This window comes from Nelusetta ayraudi, unplaced genomic scaffold (genome assembly GCF_046127955.1).
Source record: "Nelusetta ayraudi isolate G7.1 ecotype Tasmania unplaced genomic scaffold, CSIRO-AGI_Nayr_v1 ptg000042l, whole genome shotgun sequence".
Lineage (NCBI taxonomy): Eukaryota > Metazoa > Chordata > Actinopteri > Tetraodontiformes > Monacanthidae > Nelusetta > Nelusetta ayraudi.
The window spans coordinates 5,332,876-5,354,776 of NW_027466092.1; the positions used below are offsets into that span (position 1 = coordinate 5,332,876).

At 40.7% G+C, this 21,901-nt stretch overlaps 1 protein-coding gene across 4 annotated transcripts in view; it reads right to left on the minus strand.

The window, feature by feature from the left end:
- Positions 1 to 21,674, minus strand: part of pemt (phosphatidylethanolamine N-methyltransferase) — a 38,206-nt gene extending 16,532 nt beyond the window's left edge. The window contains exons 1-4 of one of the 4 annotated variants that reach the window (XM_076033860.1): positions 21,652 to 21,674; positions 21,051 to 21,208; positions 18,698 to 18,805; positions 2,475 to 2,590 (exon numbers count right to left, since the gene is read on the minus strand). In XM_076033860.1, coding sequence (XP_075889975.1) covers positions 2,475 to 2,590; positions 18,698 to 18,805; positions 21,051 to 21,158 — 332 coding nt within the window. In that variant the 5' untranslated portion in view covers positions 21,159 to 21,208; positions 21,652 to 21,674. Of the gene's footprint in view, positions 1 to 2,474; positions 2,591 to 18,697; positions 18,806 to 20,825; positions 20,966 to 21,050; positions 21,306 to 21,651 lie in introns of those variants that run through there. The other 3 variants (XM_076033859.1, XM_076033861.1, XM_076033863.1) reach the window with 3 other exon arrangements.
- Positions 21,675 to 21,901: the final 227 nt, after the last annotated feature.

A 21,901-nucleotide genomic window follows, 5' to 3' on the forward strand; every position in this document is an offset into this window, starting at 1 on the left:
TGGCAATTATCTCACTCCAGATCATGTTGTTATACAGAATATCCCCATGGGTGCTAAGTGTGTCCAATTTGGCCAAAAAAATTAAGCTGAAAAGCTGCTCCTTAATTCTCTGTGGCACTTTGTCAACTGGATGTATTTTAGATATGAGCTCTGTGTATTCTTTCTTTCTTTCTCTTTCTTTTTCCTGAGCGACTTCCTTCCTCTCCCACCGTTCAGTTTTCTGAATATATAAATCCCACTTCTCGCCCATCATTACGCATCCTGTAAGTAGAAAGATTGCTGATTAAAGATAATTAACTGCGGAACCCAGTCGAGGCCCATGAGATTTCCCTCTGCATAATCAGTGGAGAACATTATCGCTGTGGCCACACACACGTCAGGCACGTTAGTCTGTGAGGGGATCTCAATAGCATTGGGCATCTATTAGTTGGGATTTGACCAAGTTATGGTGTTTTCCCTCAATAAACATTTTGTTTATACCAGTAGCTGTAAGACACACACAAACAAAGAAACAAAAGGTTTTTCTTTTTTTTCTGAGAAGTTTATTCTCAAATTAGTGCCAGTATGAAATGTCATTATTAAACTACTGCATGACATAAACCACAGAAGTTAATCTTGGTGTGTCAGCTATTGACTCACTAGAACTGGAGCTGTTGGGACGTCAACAAGGAGCTGTACAAGTCACACAATTATCAGTGAGTGTTCATTTCAAGTAATGTTTGTGCACTGGACTTAAGTGATAAATGAATAATACAGTAAAAAGACACATCTTGAAACTATCATCAGACTAGAAAAGGGTGTTTGGATGTTGTATTGGAATGCGTGTGTGTAGATGTCTTCAGAATGGAGACTTAAAAAGTGACTTCTGCTTACAGGGCCCATTAAATGCAACATTAGATTGCCACATCGGCCACATATTTTTGAACTATAATATCCATCTCTTATCTGGCAATGAGCTTCCAAGAAATGAGACATTTTATCCTTTGCTTTGTTTGTTTCATCCTACTTTCACAAACTGTGTAGTTAAAAAACAGATTGTTCCAAAAATTTGCAATTTCTGGCGTCATACAAGGCAATTACTACTTCTACCCATGCATACATTCAATCCTTCAATAGCAGGAAAGCCACCCAGCACATAAATATAATAACTACCCAACTTGAAAATCTGGATATAGGAATAGGAAACAAGTTATGTCACTCACTTCTTACCATTTCTTGCGCATCCCAGTGAATGGAGGCTTATAAAATGTCCAAAATACAGTTTTTGTGACGTACAACTGCTTATCGTGAAACAATTTCTTCTGAAGCAAAAGAGAAAACTGGCCCGACTATTTATCGCTTCCACACAGCTAGTTGCGAAAGCATGTTGCTGAGCAACTGGCACCGCAGACATCCTTTGAGAGAAGGGAAAGGAAAGAGAGAGAAAAAAACAAAACAACCTCTCTCCCTTGGCATATTGTAAATATGTGGTTTTGAGAATGGTGCTTTGTCACTGCTGGGTGCCAAGTGGGCGGTGTGGGATGTGCACATCCTCTGGGCACTATGATGGGAGGCGTGGGGCGACACTGGCGCATTGCAGAATGCTCAGCGTGGACGAGGATGGCCGGACTGAATAAAAAAAGGACAGAAAGGTTGCCGACAGAAATGGAAGAATACTGGGAAGAAGCTGACGACCGAAGAGGAAACGGAAGGGGGGGGAAGAAAACTGGACTCACTGAGTGAAACGCTACCGAAGAAGAAGGCAAAGGTTTTAGCAGGAGGCCGTGGACAAAGTGCCACATACACTGTTTTCAGGTGGCACATAGATTTATGGATAATTAATTGCACAAAGCTCTTCCTCCACTATAGTGCAGCATGAGAAATGAATACATGGGAACTTGATGTGCAAACCATGATGCCATGTATGCAATCATATCAATGCATTAGTGTTCCACAATGACTGGTAGCCTTCACTTTTGACGATAGAAAGACATTTATTTATGCTCTTATTTCATCAACCAAATCATTTTTCCATTAGAATCTACGTAAAATAAATGTAATACCTTACTTTTTGTATAAGACCGATGTAAGAGTAATTATTATTCTGTAATGTTATGACATAAAACCTATACCAACAAATATGTTTCTTTTTTGTATTTTATTTATACTTATTAAATGGACAACTTTCTCACTGTTAAAGAGCATTAACATTCACATTAAGAGTTGGTCCACTTGTGAGCATGTGGCCACATTCTGCTATCATTTTCCTGCAATAGCCCAGAATGTGGATCTGCACATGCCTTTATGCTTTCAGCCTGGCATCACAACTGATATTAGAAAGAAGTGAGATCAGTTGTGACCTGCTTGCTGTGAGGCGACGGCGCCCTGCAGCGCACCGCAGAGATTGGCCGGAAACCACACAGTCACCCCAAAAAACACCTAGTGAGACGGTGGTTTGGTGCGTCAGAGCCTGAAGATGTGAGGGAGCGTTTCACCTGTGGCTGCGGTACGCGTTGAGGAGGATGATGACAAAGCTGAGGCAGTAGCAAGCCATGTGGGGGCTGCCAAAAAGCCTGGAGAGTCTTCGAGTGCGGTGCTCCCACCTTGCAACCTGATGAGGGTCGAAGAGGCAAAAAGGTCAGTCAGTCAGTCAGTCGGTCGACTTTTATACCTGTTTGCTGCAGCAGGTGGCCTGCTGGAGCCTATCCACCTGTCATGGGGCAAAGGCAGGGTTACAACATGAACAGGTCGCCGGTTAATCGCAGGGCCACACAATGACCAATCTCTCTCGCGCACACACACACACACACACACACACACACACACCTGGACAATTTAGAGTTTCCGATTCACCTCACATGCATGTTTTTGGAATGTGGGAGGAAGCTGGAGAACCCGGAGAGAACCCTCGCAGAAACAGAGGGAACATGCAAACTCCACACAGAAAGGGCCTCATGTCCGGAATCGAACCCCAAGACCTTGATCTGAGGTGATGGTGCTAACCACTGCAACACCGTGTCCCCCAAGACAAAAGAAGGTGTGTAAGATTTTCAGATGTCCATGACGATGCCGTCTGGAGCAGCTGCTAAACATCCTTCAAATTCTTTTAGACTGTAAAAAATGTCTAAAGACAATTGGAGAACTTCTAACTAAACTTAAGCAATTAGGACAGTCGGAGAGTATTGAATGTTTAAAAAAAAAAAAAAAAAAAAAAAAAACTTAACAATGAGCTCCAATGAGCCACTAAATCACATGCTATTGGTCAGTATTTCACACTTAAAAGCGTTCAGACCTCGTACACAATCTCAAATTAGAGCTGCAACAATCCTGAGGCACATTTTCCTCTTGTGATATATTCAGCCTCACCTTCTTTACCTTCACTAATTATGTTCCGTTTGTGACCGACTCACACGTTTTCAAAGTACACGCGCTGTTTGCAAGATTAGCTGTAGGAGCCGTGAGTGCCGAATGTTTATTTGTGAGTGCACTTCTTTGACACCTGGGTAGGGGGCGTGTGTGTGTGCGTGTGTGTGTGTGTCACTCTGGGGTGTAGCCACGACGCTATTTAATGGCATTCACCTGTGGGCCTCGAAGGTGTTGGTGGGGTGGGGTGAGTGTCGGAGGCGACATTTTCTGTTGACCGCTTTGCCTGAATTAAGATCGCTTTGTGTTTCCTGTGTTTGTTTGTTTATTGGAGCTCGTAGTGATAAGAACAAAGTAGATACAAATAACCTCGAAGCAAGATTGGATGTAATTTTGCATGCGCGTCAACAATCTAATCCTTTGTTTAGACCACCGCGACTTCTTTATTTTTTCGATCACCAGTTAGCCGCAAAAATATTAGCTTTGTTGAGAAATTGCTTTTCGTGGGCAGGGGAAACACAACTCGACAAAATGGGACAATAATATAACAAGATAATGTGTGCCGTGCTTTGGGAACAGTCTATTTGCGTATTCCTTGCCAAACCAAGGGACAGTGGTTGCTACAAACAAGACCGACCAGACCAGTTTTGACATATGAACCAGTTTGATTTTGTTGGGGGTGAAAAAGAAGGACTGTCCTATTGTGATGTCGCTGAGGACTCAGATATCTCACTGAGATCTCTCCCGGGTGAGTGACAAGTAGCCCAGCAAGATGTTCAGACCACTCCCACCAGGGGCTTATTTCTATGATGCTCTACACTGACCGCACTGGATCAAATATTACTCATATATGCATCTACGTTTAACTGATGAAGCAACTTTTCACTTATAATCAACTTTAAAGATATTGTAAGGCATTTTTACACTGTGTTCATTCAGCTGCTGTGATTCACAAACTGGGTAAAAACAACTTCACAAAAACAACATTCACCTGCACCTTATTTTCCTCAAAGGATTTCTCTGAGAATTCCGTCAGCCACACTTTACGCATTTGCCTATTTTGCCTACATCTTCTCAAATGTTAGCGTTGACTAAGACTAGAGTCTGATTATTGGACACCTTTGCAAAGCCTGCCTTCCCATTACATCATTAGTTTATAGAGGAAATCAACTTCAAAATATTAAACTACAATCCAACAGTAAATTACAGGAGGCTCGGTTCAGCACGGCAACACAAACAACCTTGAACACATTGGGCTCATAATGCAAGCCACAAAGTTTAAGAGTGCTAAACATGTGCAGGGCATTCATTTAAACACATACAAGACTCAAGTTGAGTAGAAAAGACTTGTGTGTCCGCCCTGCTTCCATCAATTCACATGTCCCACGCGAGGTTGAGTTTGAATTCAACAACACGCTGTGGTACTGTTGGTGCAAATTGCCACGTCCCCTCACCACCAACTCAGAAGGCCACTTGGGCCAGGGCCAGCTATTCACTGCAAATTTAGAAGTAGGAATGGAACTGTGGGCCCCCAAAAGAATGGATGAAATGTTTCTTGGCCCTCGGAAGAATGCAAGAATACGCTGCAAAACACTTGTGTACTCTGCAGATGCACTCCTTTTGCTATTATCAATCCAGAATCAAGCTGTGGGTGTAACAGAAGGCTGGGCTGAAGAGGGTGTATACAGAGGTGTCGGCTTGGCAGAGATTGCGATTCTCAGAAGAAAAAAAACAAAACAACCCAGGACATCTAATCCAGGCTGAGGTGACAGCCAAGTGTCTCCATCAGCTCACTTGGAACTGAGATGCATTGATGGGATTGATTTTTGGGACACATGGAGGACATGAGACATGCTACGGGAAGAGGAAGGGGAAAATATTGCATCAAAACAGCACATTGCTCATCCTCAGCCAATAAAGCCCCTGATCAACAAGCAAGGAATACAAAATTGGAAGGATGAAAATAGCAACAAGTGACAATTTCAAAAACTAATTTCCCAATTTCTGTCCTCACAACAGTTGTAAAGTGCAGCCAGTAGGAAAACAACTCATCAAGGCTGTCTTGTTTGTGAAAGAGTAACATGTGGTTGCAGTTTTCATAAAAGATTGGACGAGATTATGTAACACAGCCAGAAGGGGAGGAATCATTTAAAGGAATGATTACATAAATTGCATGAGGGATGGGTTGCCGCCTATAGCGACAGCAATTTGTACATTTTCTCAAGGTCCCGTGAAGGTTTCCCATTTGAAGGTTTAATTTTTTCATCCTGTACCCCAGGGGGCGCAGCCTGCCACTATGAATTGTGTATCCATGAAAAATCTACAGATGTGCAGTGAAGAGAGTTTAACTTGCCAAGATGCTCAGTTTTTAGCTTGGTGATATGTGTTTGTATGGACGAACCAACACCTTGGTGGCTGAGAGAGTGAGATAATAGTGCCCTTTGTGACATCACAAGGGGTACATTTCTAAAACTGCGTAGTAGAAATGGGAGTAGTGAAGCAATTAAAAAATGAACTAAACAATTGTTGTATTAAGTTGAAGAACAAGTATGAAACAATCCCCTGGTCTTTACTTCAGTACTGCTTGACCTTCGAAATACTATTGATCCTAACCTGTGGATGCAGTACTTCATACTGTGCAAACAGACATTATATTTATGTTTAACACATGTCTTGAATTGTTAATCACTAGCAGGCAATATGATGTAATGTATTGGTGACAAAAAAAAAATGGATGCGTTCAAACATTATTTCCCATAAATTTATGTAACAAGTATTACTTAACCTTGCAAATTGTCACTTACTCAGTCGATAAGAGCACTGTAGTGTTTTTTTTTTTTTTTTTGCACTTTACATTTTATGTAATGTAAAGCACAAGTTCAAGTTCACAAGTTTTTAATTGGTGAGTGTTTATAAAGAGTTAGAGGTTTGTTGAGTAACTTGAATTTACGGACACACACACACACACACACAGCCAGGTGTATTAATGCAGGGATGTGAGCCATGATGGCGTAATGAGGGGAATAATAACAAGAACATACGGCAATCACATTCAAAACTGTGACACTGATTAAGTCCTCCTCAATTCAAGTCGTCATTATGACTGAATACATGAATATTTTGGGATTATTGGAACATTTTGTCAGGTACATTGCAGAAAACACTGGTCGCACAGCCTCTATCAACCAACAAACCGATAAATATAAGTGCAAAGCATGACACGACCCGTGTATTGTCAGCACGGTCTCTCTATGATGGTGCCAGTTATTTTGTACGGACAAAGCCTAAACAGATTTAGGTTGAATTCCTGTAACACTATTTCCACTGAGACAGCCAACATGTATTCTGAAAAGCAAGAAATAGGCAACGGAGCGATGGCATCTTGACCCCCCCTACTGCTTGGTTTGACAGTTTGACAGTAGACGTATTTGCATATGACAGGCAGCAAGGCCGTCAGGTTGCAATCTGTGTCGCACAGCTCAGTGTCCTTCTCTTTCAGAGAGCGAAAAGGAATCTGTCAATATGACGACTGATGCCAATGGATTTGGTGCGCATGCAACTGCAGCCAAGGCTCATCGTGTTTGTGAGTGGAGTTTGTCGAGATGGTTAAGTGGCAGTTCAAATTTAAAGACTCAACAAGCCAACTTTTTTTTGTTGTTGTTGCAAGATTCGAATGGCCAAGGACCAACTGCAGTGTAGTTGAGGGCTCCACACCAAAAACACAAATAACATTTTTTTTTATTATTATTATTTTTTTTTTTATCATAGCATGCTTCACAAATGCTGTGAGCCAAAAACTGCAGTTCGTGAAAAGACGGGGCTTTTTATTCATTTTTTAGAACAAATCATGTCCTTTCTTTAAGCATTTCATTTGTTTGAAGTCAATATATGAGAATTTAAACGTGTGAATGACTGTAAAAACATGTATTTATTGGCTACAATGACTTAGTTAAAACAGACAAAAACCCTGAAAGTATATTTTATTTCATTTATTGATGTGGATTTTCCATTCTGCTTCGGAGTTCAGTTAATTTGCATGAAGTTAGTTGGTTAATTAATGAAAAGTTTTCTGTCAAATAAAATCCCACTGAAAGAAAACGCATCGCTATTGTGCGATTACTGCACAAGACTACATTTCAATACAAGTTTCTACACCAGATGACACTTTTCATCCTGCAAACTGCCCACAAGCTGCATGGAAAATAAGAATCATCAGGAACACTGTCGTATGCTGTGTAATCATTACGCCACTGAATTCTACAGACTGTGTCTTTAAAGCCTAGAGACTGGATCAGCATCAGCGCTGTCGGATGTCATGAACCACACACCCCACAAATATCAGCAACAAGTTTGGAACATTGGGCCTTAAGAGCGTCTCCAGGTGTCCTCAGTGACCTCACATCCAGATAAAGTCCTTTCAAACCTGTCGGCCCCGCTGCCTGCCAGCCTGCCCGTTTGTTTGTTAAAGTCTTTTTTCTTTGTTCAGTCAAACTCCACCGTTGCTGCTCCGCCTCCAGGTCCCTGCTGAGACGCGGTGACTGTGCCGCAATCAGCGGCAAACAAAAAGCCGGGACCAAACTTTTGTTTCCCTTTTAATGGAGAAAACTTTCTGCCGACTGCCGCTGAGATCTCGGCCTTGTGATGCGGCGCCGTCTCCTCGCCGCCTGTTGACTAACCAGACCCCCGTCTGAGCTGCAGCGAGACCAGCAGATGCCGTGGCTCGCTGTGTGGACAGCTTTGTTCCAGTCAATGTAGGTCAGCTCACAGCACAGACATGATGACTGAGATCGGCTCCATATGCAAAGCAGTGGATCTGATGAATTTCAATGTTGTTTTCTCGACTGGCGTGTTGATTATGCGTGCTACTGGCGCCGGCTTTGCACAACACCAAGAGGTGGGAGTTCTGGTCATGAGAGCACGAATGGAAAAAATATTTAAATACTGGAAATGCAGGTTTGAAGCAATCTGTTGGATCTTCTGAGTGCAGCCTGATGAGAGTCCTGCTGACCAGGAGTTAACCGAGGGGTAGGCAAACCTTTTGACTGGCGGGCCACAACGGGTTGTAAAATATGACAGAGGAGCCGGAGCAGAAGCAGATGTATGGAGTGTTTTGGGGACCCATCTCATAGGAGAACAAAATCTATCATGGGATATGTAGAAAACGTGTTTTAATGTCAATTGAAAACGAACAAAAGCAAAGTTACGACAAAATATGTGTTTTTGAAGCCCCACGGTGCTCAGCTCTTTATTGAGATGACTCTTAAAACACAGAAAAAAATGGATGAAAGACAGCTGTTTTATCACTTACTGACTATTAATATAATTCCTTCAAGTTTTGGTGGGCCGGATTAGAAAGCTTAACGGGCTGCATATGGCCCCCGGGCCGTAGTTTGCCCACGCCTGAGTTAACCTCACGGCTGCCAAGTGGACATTTGGCACCGGTCTGGTGGACGAGCAGCACGCTGGCGTTCATCAGCACACGAGACGGGGACAGTCATGATTAACCACCGTCGCTCATCTGATTTCACTGATCATGTTGTTTTCAGAGGTTTTCCATGGGGAAGCTCATGTTTCACTAAGAGCAGGAGGAGGACCAGCGTCAGCGTCACGGTTGAACTGTAACTGTGGAAAACTCCTTAATTTTGTCAAATAACACAGCAAATTGCTCTCTGAAATGAGATTTTTCTTGCAGTTGGCAATAGTGCCCTTCAGCACGTGATTCTGTGTGTTGTAAAATCAATCTTCCTCGGTTATTAAAAATGAAAAACCCATATTACTCCTTAAATCAGAATTCACACTTTTCATGTAAATAATAAAGAGACAAAAAAATAAACAAATATAATAGAAAAAATGCAACCGCACCCCCTGCTCTTTCACCGTTTAAATGAAAGGATTTTACTTCTGTCTGTCAGTTTGGGAGAAAGGAAGATTCGACCCCTACGCGAATGAAATTCCATTCGGATTGTGGCTTTGCATTCTGAATGCGATGTTTACATGGAGCATTTTTATACGGTTTGGACATATTAAACCAATTCTATTTGGAATATTTGGCTTCCATCTACTGTGATACTTGGAAGAGTAGCACACAACACAGTATTTAGCCTCTTACAGCAGGGAGGGAGGTTCAAGTGCAAAAAATAATTGCAAAACATAATGCACTCCATCTTTGTCTCAATGTCAAGAGTGCTCAGGAATCATTTTATTTTTCCCCTGGATGTTTTTTGTATTTTTTATTTTTCTGCCCTGGTTTTCAAAACATACAAAATCCGATATAGTCCCACTGATATATTGTTTCTCTATTCTTGTCTAATCCCACTAGTTTATGTTCATTTTTGGTCAGTGTCATTCCTCTCATCTACAATTTATGAATTTATAATGAAACAGGGATCTCTTCAATATTATCCTGCTCTCATTTTCCTTCTAATCCTGCTTGTTGACCATTCATGCTTTTCCTGTGGCTCTACCAGCACTCTACAGGTGGCAGAAATCAGCACTGAAGGAGGAAGTACATCATGGGAGTCTTGACACACACACACACACACACACACACACACACACACACACACACACACGCGCACACACGCACACACACGCACACACACACACACACACACACACACACACACACACACACACACACACACACACGCAGAACAACAGAGTAGCACTTTCCCATTAGTAGCATCGGTAGTGTGTTGTGTTGCTCTCCAGCTCCTTGTGTACTTTGTGAGACTGGCTGCACCATCATGTGAACTTTAGCTACCAACACTGTATCAGATATGTAATGACAAAGCAGCAGCCAAAATTGGAATTTACAGGAAAACAAAACAATACCGAAGAAATACCAAAAAGAAAAAAAGGGGACTATTGTCACTTTCAAACTAGGGCCAAGCTCAATTAGTTTAATAACAGGAAACTTTTTATACAGACAGTGACAACCACAGTGACAACTCAAAAATAATTGTCAACCATATTTGCAGCTCTAATCAAGAGACTGGCTAGCTTCTGTAAAAGCATTTATGACTTAGAAACAAATGAAACGTGCTCTCTGTTAATAGACAGAAGCCATTTATAGATATGTTTGTGGCGGAAGGCTAGATGGATGCAGCTAAATGACCTAAAAATAAATGCCAGACTGACAAAACAGAGATTCTGCATATAAGTAATGCTCGTTTGTCAGGTACTTTGAGGCTGACATGTGTCATTCAAAAATTGACACAGCCAATCAATAAGTAAATAGATTAGATTTGTCATGAAAAACAAACGTTCCAAACACCGGAAACAAAAAATCATTAAAACAGTAAACGTTAATGATTATAAAAAAAAACTCACATCACTTACTTTTAATAAAGATGCATTATGAAGATGTGTTGATTTTTTTTTTTTTTTTTTTATTTTTTATTTTCTGATCAACGTACTAACGTTAAATAAAGCAATGTGGGTTATGTAACATGACAACTTCCCAATAGACCATCTGAACTTCAGCTCGATTTGTGGGCTGCTGTGAGGCTGAGTAGCTACATGCTGAAACGATCAATGTCTCACAGATACTGTAATGGCTAATGCTATGTTTGCAACATTCGTTTTGACAAACACACTAAAGTTCAAATATACTGAGGCATCTGGTGGCCAGACAAAATAAAAAATCTACTCCTTATTTGATTTTTTGTTGCTAAGAACATGACCATTAAAATTGGACAGTGGGTCCCTACGGGCCTTCATCTGAAGGCCAGTTTCAGATGAAGGCCAGTTTCAGCGGAAATGTTCATTTCTGGCAGATTTTTCCGATGAGGAAGAGCAAGCTGATCCTTTACCTCGCAAAGCCTCCGTGTCAGCTTGACATCGCTCCGGCCCCTGACCAAACCACTTAATGAGGTTTCTACTTCGATCACGATTCTGGCTTCCTCAGATCATGAAAACAAGATAAGTGAATTTAAAACGATCTTTGTGCTGCACGCCAAATTGTGTCTTGCTTCATCCTCATCATCATCATTATTTGAGTACTAAATTAGAACTCTTTATTTAAGTTATATTTCAGGTTTAATTCCAATGTATTTTAATGGTTCACTGAATGCAAACCAGTGTTAGTAATAATCAGGATTTCCATTTTAAAATGAAACAATGATTATGATGACTTTTGCCATCATCATTACGCCCCCTACTCCAGACATACGCTAACTTAATTGATGGAGGCTCTTGTTTGGCTCTGAAATTGGTGTCCTCAAGAGGATGGGACTGATGTCAAATCAATGACTGGTGCCGGGATTATCTTCAATGAGACAAAGATAAAACTGCGGTCACTGTTTTTCGTGCCACTGCAGAACGACTAAACGTTAGCACCCAACTTCAATCAGTGATGCTAAAAACCACAGACCAAGCCAGAAATCTCGGTGTTGTCATGGACTCAGACCTGAATCTGAACAACCCACGTGAAGACCATAACAAAGTCAGCCTACTATCATCAAAAACATATCAAGGATAAAAGGACTCATGTCTCAGCAGGACTTGGGAAAAATGTGTCCATGCATTAATCTTTAGTTGGCTTGACTATTGTAACAATGTCTTTACAGATCTCACTAAAAAGTCCATTAGACAGCTGCAGCTGATTCCAAACGATATCACTCAAGTCCTCACTAACACCAAGAAAGTGAACCATAACACTCCAGTCCTCAGATCTCTGCACTGGCTTCCAGTTTCTCACAGAATAGATTTCAAAATACTGCTGATGGTTTACAAAGCATTAAATGGCCTGGGGCCGAAATACATCTCTGACCTCCTACTCAACTATGAGCTGTCCAGACCTCTCGGGTCTTCTATCTGTACCTAGAGTCAGAGGTTAACAAGGCAAGGCAGCATTTAGTTTCTATGCACCCACTATCTGGAACAAACTCCCAGAAACCTGCAGGTCTGCCAGAACCCTCAGTGCCTTTAAATCAACATTGAAGACTTTCATTTGCTGGCGTGTGTTTCATTTACTGCACTGTAACATTATTCTATTATTTTGTATCTTTTTACTGTTTTAGTTCTTGTTTTAGTTTTTCTGTCTCCCTTAGTGTTTTACTTACTGTTTTATACCTGCTTCAATTCTTTTTCGTGTTTGTTTTTAATAATGTTCATTTTTTTATGTTCTTGTTTGCCAATATGTGGAGCACTTTGAGTTGCCTTGTTGCGGAAATGTGCTATACGAATAAACTTGCCTTGCCTTGCTTTGATGTTGGGTTTTGCCATTATGAGAACAGAAGAGAAGTGAAAGTGAATCCCATTCAGATTTTCCGTTCGTATTTAATCATTTAAATTGGCTCCATATCCTGGCGTATGCAGCTGAGTAATTTTGATGAGGATATGAATGCAAGCCTGATTACAGGATGATGTAACAAGCCCCAGCGTTTGGGGCCAGCAGTCGCTGCTGCCAAGGATTTTAAAACAGAACACAGTCTCTTCAACATTTAAATGAGCAGGTTCGTCGCACAATGTACCTCTGCTTTATCATGCCTTGTGCCTTAAGAGCTATTATGATATCAGTGACGTGATGTCTGGAAAGGCAGGGGAGGCAGAGGTGACAGGCACCTGTCATAGTGGAAAAAATAAAATGTACAATGAACAAATAAAATAAATGATTACCGTCACCAAACGGTTTGAACTAATTTTTGATTTACATTAACCAATTTGGACAGTTTTTTAATTATTAAAAAAAAAAATGCTGAATTTTTCACCAATAGCATTCTGGTCCCAGTAAAATACTAACAATACCACAGTAAATGAAAAAAAAAAAAAACAACAACAAAACAATCTGCAGTAAATCTGTTTACAGGCAGATGCTTTTATGTAAGCAGCTGATTATCCAGGGAGATAGCCAACCGTAAGTAATCGTTGAGTGAAAGTGCCTCAACAACTAAAGGGGAAGTGGAAATATGATTCGTGGCAAGTTATCACAAGGCTTTTATGGAGGCGAACAGGCCAAGAATGACAAAACAGCACGTGAAGATACCCTCCATATGCCCATGTCTCCAGTCATCCCATACTTTACTTTAATTTATGTATATGTATATGTATTATTTATGTATGCATTGTGCCCAAGCGCAGATGTTTATGGCCATGACAGGGGTCGGGAGATTTGTGACTGAAAATGGGAAAATGAAAAATAACTACTTTCATCAGTCCCCTGCAGTCACTGAGAGCATCAGAACAGACTGACGGGGCAGACAGTACATGGTCAGGCACCTCAACAAGGGAATAAGGAGATGGAGAAGGGGCTGTGCTCTCTGAGAAACACAGGACAACTGGTACTCAAATTATTTGGACCGTGGGAGTTCTTTAGCACCGCTAGTAATCTGCAACCTGCAGCATGAGGACCTGCAGTCTTACTGAAAGCTTCGCTGCATTTGAATTCATTATGGGGAAAGATTCATGGGAAAGACAAGGTAGTCAAGAAAGCTATAAAAAACACACACAAATCAGCATAAATCAATATCAAATCCAACTCCAACTCCAGAAGGGGCCCATACCCAGAGATCGAACCTGCAACCTTCTTGCTGTGAGCTAACAGTGCCAACAACTGCACCACCATGCGGCCCTCACCAGTATATCACCATAATTTATAAAAAAGCGAGGTCAGCTGACATTTGACATTTTGACTTTTATAGAATATTTCCATTTTAAGACCCACCACATGCAGGGCCCCTGCGTTGGTGTCGTGTTTAGATTACTGATGTATCCTGCAGCTATGACAACTGGATTTCTCTCTGTGTCTATTTTCAGTATGCAATCTTGACAGAAAGACGCAATATTCTTTATACAACCCTGCAATTTGTCATGCCTCAGTCTGTTGACTCACTGACCCAGAACAACCTCCAGAAGAGGCCCAACCTGTTGAAAGAAAGGGTAACCTGGCGGACAAGATTACGCTTTTCGTAGCTTCAGGTTAAAGGTCCAGTGCATAACTCTTTCAATTCAATTTTAATTCATTCTTTGGCTTGATTCATGATTTTTATGTCCGTAAAAGCTTGTATAATCGCAGTACAATAAAAGTAATTTTGTTCTCATTCATATAAATAGAGCAAGGGTCTCGCTCCCAGGCAGCTGACGTCTTGTAATTAGGGTGAGAGCTTGAGTCTTAAAATTAACCAACGAAAGAAGAAGGTCGACGAGGTGCACAGGCCACCGTAGCTTACTGGCAAGCTTAGGAGGAGAAAGGAGGGCGACAGGGCGAGTGAAAGACGCAGGAATCTCATTTTGTAACCACTTCTTGATGTCGCTGTTTTGTTCAAAATCTCAAAATATTACAAATATCAACATTCAGTAATCAGTCTGGTACATGCTAATATTTTCAAGCGAATATCAGGGAAATGTGATTGGCTAAAACTGTAAAACTGCATTAAAAATAGACACAATGTTAACAGAAACTATCCAATTTCTTTTCTTGTCACATATCATGTGGAATTTTTACATCGCTTTCCATGTTTGTCAGATGATTCCAATCAAGGAGCAGATACATAAAATAAAAATTACAGGCAAATCCACCAGAAAATTAAACACTTGATAAAGGTAGACACCAGGCCATTCACCCATCCTGTTTTGAAGGACAGACTAGTCAAATTAAGCAATATCACAAGTGAGTACACCTCAACATCACTGTACTTAATATTACCATGGGGGTGATAGTGACGTCTGACACATTGGCGCCAAAAATAATGAGATAATGACGATGTTTATTCATGATTGCCTCAGCTAAAACACAATGCTCCAAAAATGGAGCTGCCTGGTTGTTGCATCACAAAGGCAGCATTTCTCTTTCTTTCTTTTTTAACAGTGTCCTCACGGTGCAGCTGCGGCAGTTGCAACTATAATTATTCACAAAACTAATTCTCCTTTTTCTGCTTCTTTTTTCAGCATATAATCTGTTTTGTCTAGCCTGTGTCTATCTGTGGTGTTTGAGTATTGGACTCCAATACAAACATCAGAGCTACACAAATCACTGTCACATACTTGTTAACTATGTGAGGAACTGCCTACCCAGAGCAGTTGGGTCAGGTCTGGATGTAGAGCTGGTGAGATTTGGTAGTAAGAGGTTAATCATAGAGTTGTGATGCACTCCAAAGTCTCATTGCTGTTTTCCTGAATATTTGCACTCTAATCTCCTAACAGCTGCAATAAAACTGTCAATAAAACAATCAAACATGATCACCAATATCACTACAGAGGTGCAATTAGCATCAGCAAGATTCAGCTGGATGAGGATCGTAATAGGAGCGCTACACCACGCTGGCCTGTGGATCAAGCCTCCCTGTAGTTGGAGCAACTGCAGGCACTCAGCTCTTGTGTAAAAATGAGTCATTGCCTGTTGGCCACCTACACACACACACTTGCTAGCAGGTGCTGCAGAGGTTATTTGAGTTCCTGGAGACTTTAACAGTCCTCAGAAAGACCAGCGGGAAGTGGGTTTTTTTTTTCTATGATCAACTCTGTCAGGACCTGAGTGTGGTACGCTAACTGAGGTGGGCACCTTAAGCTCTGGTTTCCAGTCCGAGCGGAATCTCATGTCAAAATGTCAATAAGGGCTGGGGGTTCTGTTTTTGTGCAATCATATCTATTTTTGTCACTTGAACATTACCATTGTGTTCATCTCACCTTTTCAAACAGTCCCCTAATCCCGCAGGTCCTGCAAATGCAATTAGGAATGGATGTTTTAGAGTGCTTTCTTTCACCCTTTCAGCAATCAAAGCAAACTCAGACCTATGCCTCAGTATTATTTCTTGTGCACACTCCAACAGGACTCAGACCACTCTGAAGGGAAACAAAGGTGGTCCGAGTCTGATTTCATTTCGCTAAAGATCCGTGTTGTAGTTTGCTTTAATTGTGCATCGTGAACACAACACGCTCCACGTACGTGTCGTCTTTTTCCATTGTATTTTAGCCCTAATATGTTTCAGATAAACTGATAATGTGAACGCAAAAGAGTCAACTTTTCGGTCCACTGGACCAAGTTTGGTTCTTCTTAAGAGGACTACATGTGAAAACACTCTTAGGTGTTTTTCACAAATGTTTTAGACATCTCCTGCGAGGGAGGGTAAAAGGTCAGCAAGGTCAAATCTTACACTCTGGCTCTGAGTCAGTGTGTTAAATAGATGCAGAACCACCGATCAGATTTCTTTTATTATCTGCATTCCAGCTCCACGGTTCCAGCTTCCAGAATAAATAAATAAATAAACACTGTGACCGTTCAGACACGTTCAGTTGCTTTTCCCAGTTAATTTTTTGTTTAGCATTCCTGTGGCAATAAGGACCGAGATAAGTGCTTTTACTTAATAGAAAATAGAGCTTCCACAGTTTGTCTTCTCAAATGTTTTTTTTTCTGAGCCCACATGCTCTCTAACATTTGTCTGATTAATGTAAAAACGCTGAAGATCAGTGAGTCTTATTTTTCTCAAAAACGCCACAGCATAATACGTTGGCTGTTGGGTGAATCAAAATGATTCCCTCAGTCGTTAAACCTGATGCTGATCACAGAGGTTTTTCCTGCAAAACACTGTTCCCAGAATTAACACAATATAACTGTGAATCCTGTGACTGTGAATTTAAAGCAGTTCTTTTTACAGCGTATTACCGGAATGACGAGAGAAACGGAAAATGGAGTCATTTCCCTGTACGAGCAAGCACCACAGCTACCCTACCTTATCAATCTCATTTAAACAGCTCCATGACCATACATTCAAAGTGGAGTCGATCAGCATCCATAATTTATGCATAAAGCTTCTGATCAAGATATTCATAACTTAAGATATTAATTCCTGTTTGAGAAAAAAAATCGACAGTCCCTGCACAAATTCCAGAGAAATCAGTGTGGTCAAAGAAAAAGCAGTTAAGCAAAAAGAGGAAGAGAAGATATTTCCTTATTATATTACAATTTGAACAGACAACAGTAATAGTACCAGAACTAATAGACTACCCAAATTGATGGGGAAGGTGCAGCTAGGGACAAAACGGGGAGTTGAAACAAGGCTGTAAACAATGCAGCAGTCCTGGCAGTTTTATGACAGTTTGAGACTTTTTCATTTTTTTAAAAAAAAAGGAGCAAATAATTGTGAAAAGCATTTTTCAAGATATTTACTGAACCAAGCCTAACAGATTATTCACATGCTGTTTCTGTTTTGGAATCGCAACCGCCGGCTAAATAAGCACTGGCTGACACAATAGCCACCTAGCATTGATGTTAGCTAACTCTTAGTATATTGGTATATTGAGCAGTTTACCTTTATGTTGTATGAGTTCTTAAGGCTATGTAGAGTAACGCCATTAAACGGCGCATGGCAGACATTCTTATGTCAAATTGCACGACTTATGCTTAATTGGACGGTTATGTAATGGCTCTCTCTGTACGTGGACTCACTGAAAAGTTGGCATGAGTCACGAAAGACGTCACTGTGGGAAAGAAAAAGAGTATAAATGATGGCCGCAAAGATGACTGCTGACTGAAGACTTAAACAGAAATACAAGTGAGGAGAATTTTAACCGCCTCAGGGAGCCTGACTGAAATTGCTAACCACAATAAAGATTTATTCATTTGTTAATTTATTTTAAACATTATAGGCAGAATTACCTCAGCGCAATTCCAATTCAATACAACGCAAACACAGGTCAAACTCATACAAAGCCTTGTATGCTGGCATCCCTTGCTGGGCAGTAATTGTGCGTAATGACACAAGATTGTTCGCTGACTTCACTCTAATGAACCAATTACATTCAAGTGCTCAAAAGCGCTATAGCACAAAATATGTTACCATAAATCAACAATGATTGGTCTGTTGTGAGCGACAGCAGTAGCAGGAAGTTTGCTTGCGATCATGCAACAAATACGAGACGGTATCTAACCGAGTGACGAAAGCAAACATCAACGCTGGAGAGATGTGATGAACAGGGTTAGTTAATGCTAGTTTTTGTAAATAAGGAAAATGATTGAAAAGTCTTATTTATACTTCTTTTTTTTATTTAAATGTGGTCCATCAATGCTGTCACTATACCTCACACCGCCATGCATCTTTTGCATTGGCATGAACCTTATGCCCTCTAAATCAATGAACTAACCCTTGAAATGAGCTTTTGGGAAACAAGGAAAGTTCACATCTGGAAAGAGGACGGGTCACCAACCGTAGTTCAACCATCGGTTTGAACAAGTACTGCACAATTAATCATTTCGCAAAGACTTTGGAAACATAGAAATAACGTTTAAAATGGACATAAAGGGAGGGGGGGGGGGTTCAAATTAATTCCAATGAAAAACAGAGAATTGGGTTGGGTTGTAAAGAAAAACTGCACCATCCACAGAGCTGTGATCACAGAATAATTGTAAGTGTCTTACCACATTCCAAAATAAAGGGTTGAAAAAGATGGTTATCGCAGCGATGCAGAAGCTTGGGTCATAAAAGTTGATGTGCTTGGTGAGTTCTTCCATTGGCCCCAAGTCAATCTGATAAAAGAAACAGCAGACAAAAAAAATCTATCACTCCAAATTGACATTCAACCTCACAGACGGAAAGGCCGAGACATTTCTGCCACACTGCAATTTGTTGTCCCATGGAGCCACAGAGAGACGCCACCATTCCGTTGGCAGACTTCTGAAGTCTAGCGTTTCACTTTCAGGTTTGTCCCACTTTATAGTGCAAAGGCTTCCTCAGTCTTCTGCCAGCTGAAACCACCTTGTGATCAATGATAGCAGGAAGCATATCAGTAAGAAGTTGTACAGAGGGGGGCGAAAACGTGACGTCTCCGGGAATGCCAAGAGTTTTTGGAATGAATAATACAACTATTTTAATTGCTGTCATAAAGTTTGGCCACATTCAGACAAATATTCTCTTTGTCAGGCACTGAGCTGCTCTGTCTGGTTTCCTAGTGAGTATATACTCCGATGCTGCAGATGAAGAGCAATAAAAGCTGTTTCTTCATGCCAATACACTCCATGAGATATGCTTCTTTATAGACGACTGTGTAATAGCGTCAGAGCCAGCCGACCCCAATTATTATAGAACTTGAGGGATTTCCATTAGTTTCGTTTATGTGTGTGTGTTTTTGTTGCTTCACTCTTTTCTGTCTGATTATGACTGGTCAAACTTAAAATTAAATGCTGACAGTAGAGAATATGAATAAAACTGAAATGTCATTGTGGAGCTCACCGACTCACTGTGCTGTGCTGACCCCTGTTAATACAGCAGTTAAAGACAATGTTTTTTGTTTTTTTTTTTACATATTTAAAACACAAGACAAAAACCGTCTGCAAGTAGCTAATTAAACCATACAAACATTACATGTGCTAATTAAACAAACAAACAAAAAGTTTAGAACAAAGAGAAAAAAATGTCTGCGCAAGGCAGAAAAATGTTTTGCTTATTCTACCCAATTTCAAAATATAAAGCTACAAAAATACAGTTGGACATACTGTTCAGTTGGTTTGTGCAGTGTAAGCTTGGCCTTATGTATTGTGGGATTGGCCAAAAATATCCAGTTATTATCGTTACGTAAGGAAATAGAGCATTTAATGACCATTTAATGCCGCGGAAAAATCGTTTTATGAAAATATTCCCAAATAATGAATTACATGGGACTTCCCATGCCCAAAGCCACTTTGTTGGACCTTCCATAAGTTTGGACCGGAACAAAAGAACATGTGGGTGATTCTCAGAAGGTGGACTCCAATACTAGGCTGGGGGTGCTGTTATTAACCTGGGTGAGGTATCAATACCCTTAATGTCTGTAGCTTAATGTCAATAACCAATTAATGGCTGATTTTCACAATTGCTGGTTTTAGCTAGCCTTTTCTAAGCAAAGCCAACGAAGAAGGATTGACTTCTTCAGGGCCTCACTGACAAGAGAAAAACAATTATTTTAACTACAACATGGTAAGCAATTAAAAACTCAATTTATTAGCTCTGATTTCAGGTCACGACCACCACACAAGTCTTGGTTTAAAAAAAAAAAATTGCATAGACTGCACACAGCTTATCATTTAGCACAAGCTGGGAGGTCAATGGTCAGGGACCCTTCCCCTGGATCAGGGGTGTACACACTTTTTCAACTTCCGAGCTACTTACAAAATGACCAAGTCAAAAAGATCCACCCCTAACCCCTGCCCTAGATAATGTGAAGCAAAGGTCATGGTGGTTAGTTACCAGTCCCAGACCAAGAAAAACAACTACATTTATTTAGGAAATACTGTTTTGTTTTTGTCTGAACACACCTGCCAGTTTATCTTTAATCCTGTTCTAGAACTTCTATAAATATGTCATACTATAGATTCTTTCCAGAAAGTCAACCTGTATTTAAAGCTTTAGCTGCAAAATAACATCGTCTTTTCAGCAATACTTTTCTCATGGAAAACAGGACAGTGTTTGCTCTTTGAATCGCAAACGTTGGCCCACCCCAGATTTAAATAGCTTTGTCAAAGAGTCGCACTTCAAACATTTTCTTTCTTTAATGGTGTGTGGAAAACTTACTGCGACGTAACGGCTACTCTGGCGTTGTCGATGCTTGCAACGTGTGGCACTATGCTCTTATTCTGAAAGCGCATTTATAACCGGATGTTTCTGTTGTGGAGGAGCTCTGCAGTCCGCACCGACACTGACCGACCGTTTCCCGGCCGCGCAATCATATTAGTTCAGATCAAAGTCAAGAATGCTTTTGCACTTTGCTGTCGTCTTCTTTTTTATATATATATATACCTTCGAATAATCGACGTTGTTGAGTCCTCCACAGCACTCCAGCGGCGCTTCGTCCCCGACAGCAATGCTGTTCCTGGCCGCAGCGTTGGTTCCGTCGCCCGCGTACATCAAGCGAAACTCCCGGCACTTAACCTCCGTCTTCGGCTCATTCAAAAATGCTGTTAAAGTGTAGGGGGCCTGGTTATCAGCGAGCCGAAGGCGCCGTTGATAACTATACGTGTCCGAATGACCGCGCTCTGCGCCCAATGCATTCTGGGAAGTGCAGTTGTCGCTACGAATCGAATATGTGTTTGCTGTCTACCGTGTTATTCATTCTCTTACTTTATTCACGTTTCCGTTCGTTTTTCTCAGTTCGCTCAGTTCAGTTTTCCAAATAAAGAATAAATGTAACATTGGCTTCTGTAAGTTTGAGTGTAAAAAGTTCAAATAAATGTGCGTATGAACACATTTAACAGCACATTATGCCACATGTGCACACTGAATAATATTTATACATTTGTACTTCAAATTGTAAGTACAGGTTATCTATGAAGAGCCTTATTTGGATATTTCCAATTAAATACCCATCACTTTGTCACTCATTGGTTATTAATTTATTTACTTATTTTGGATAAGCTCTGAACCCTCCCAACCACCACCACCAAAAAACAGAAACAACTTTTTGCCACCATAAATTATGTACGCAATAGTTTTTGTACTTTGTAACTCGAAACAATTCTTAGAACACAAGTCTAGAAGCCAGGTCTGCATAAAAGTGAAAGGGATTCCGTTGTCACTGAATGTTTGTTTTTTGTCCTCTTAAAAAAATGTTTTTATTGAGATAAAAGTCACGCAAAGAACATAGCAGTGTT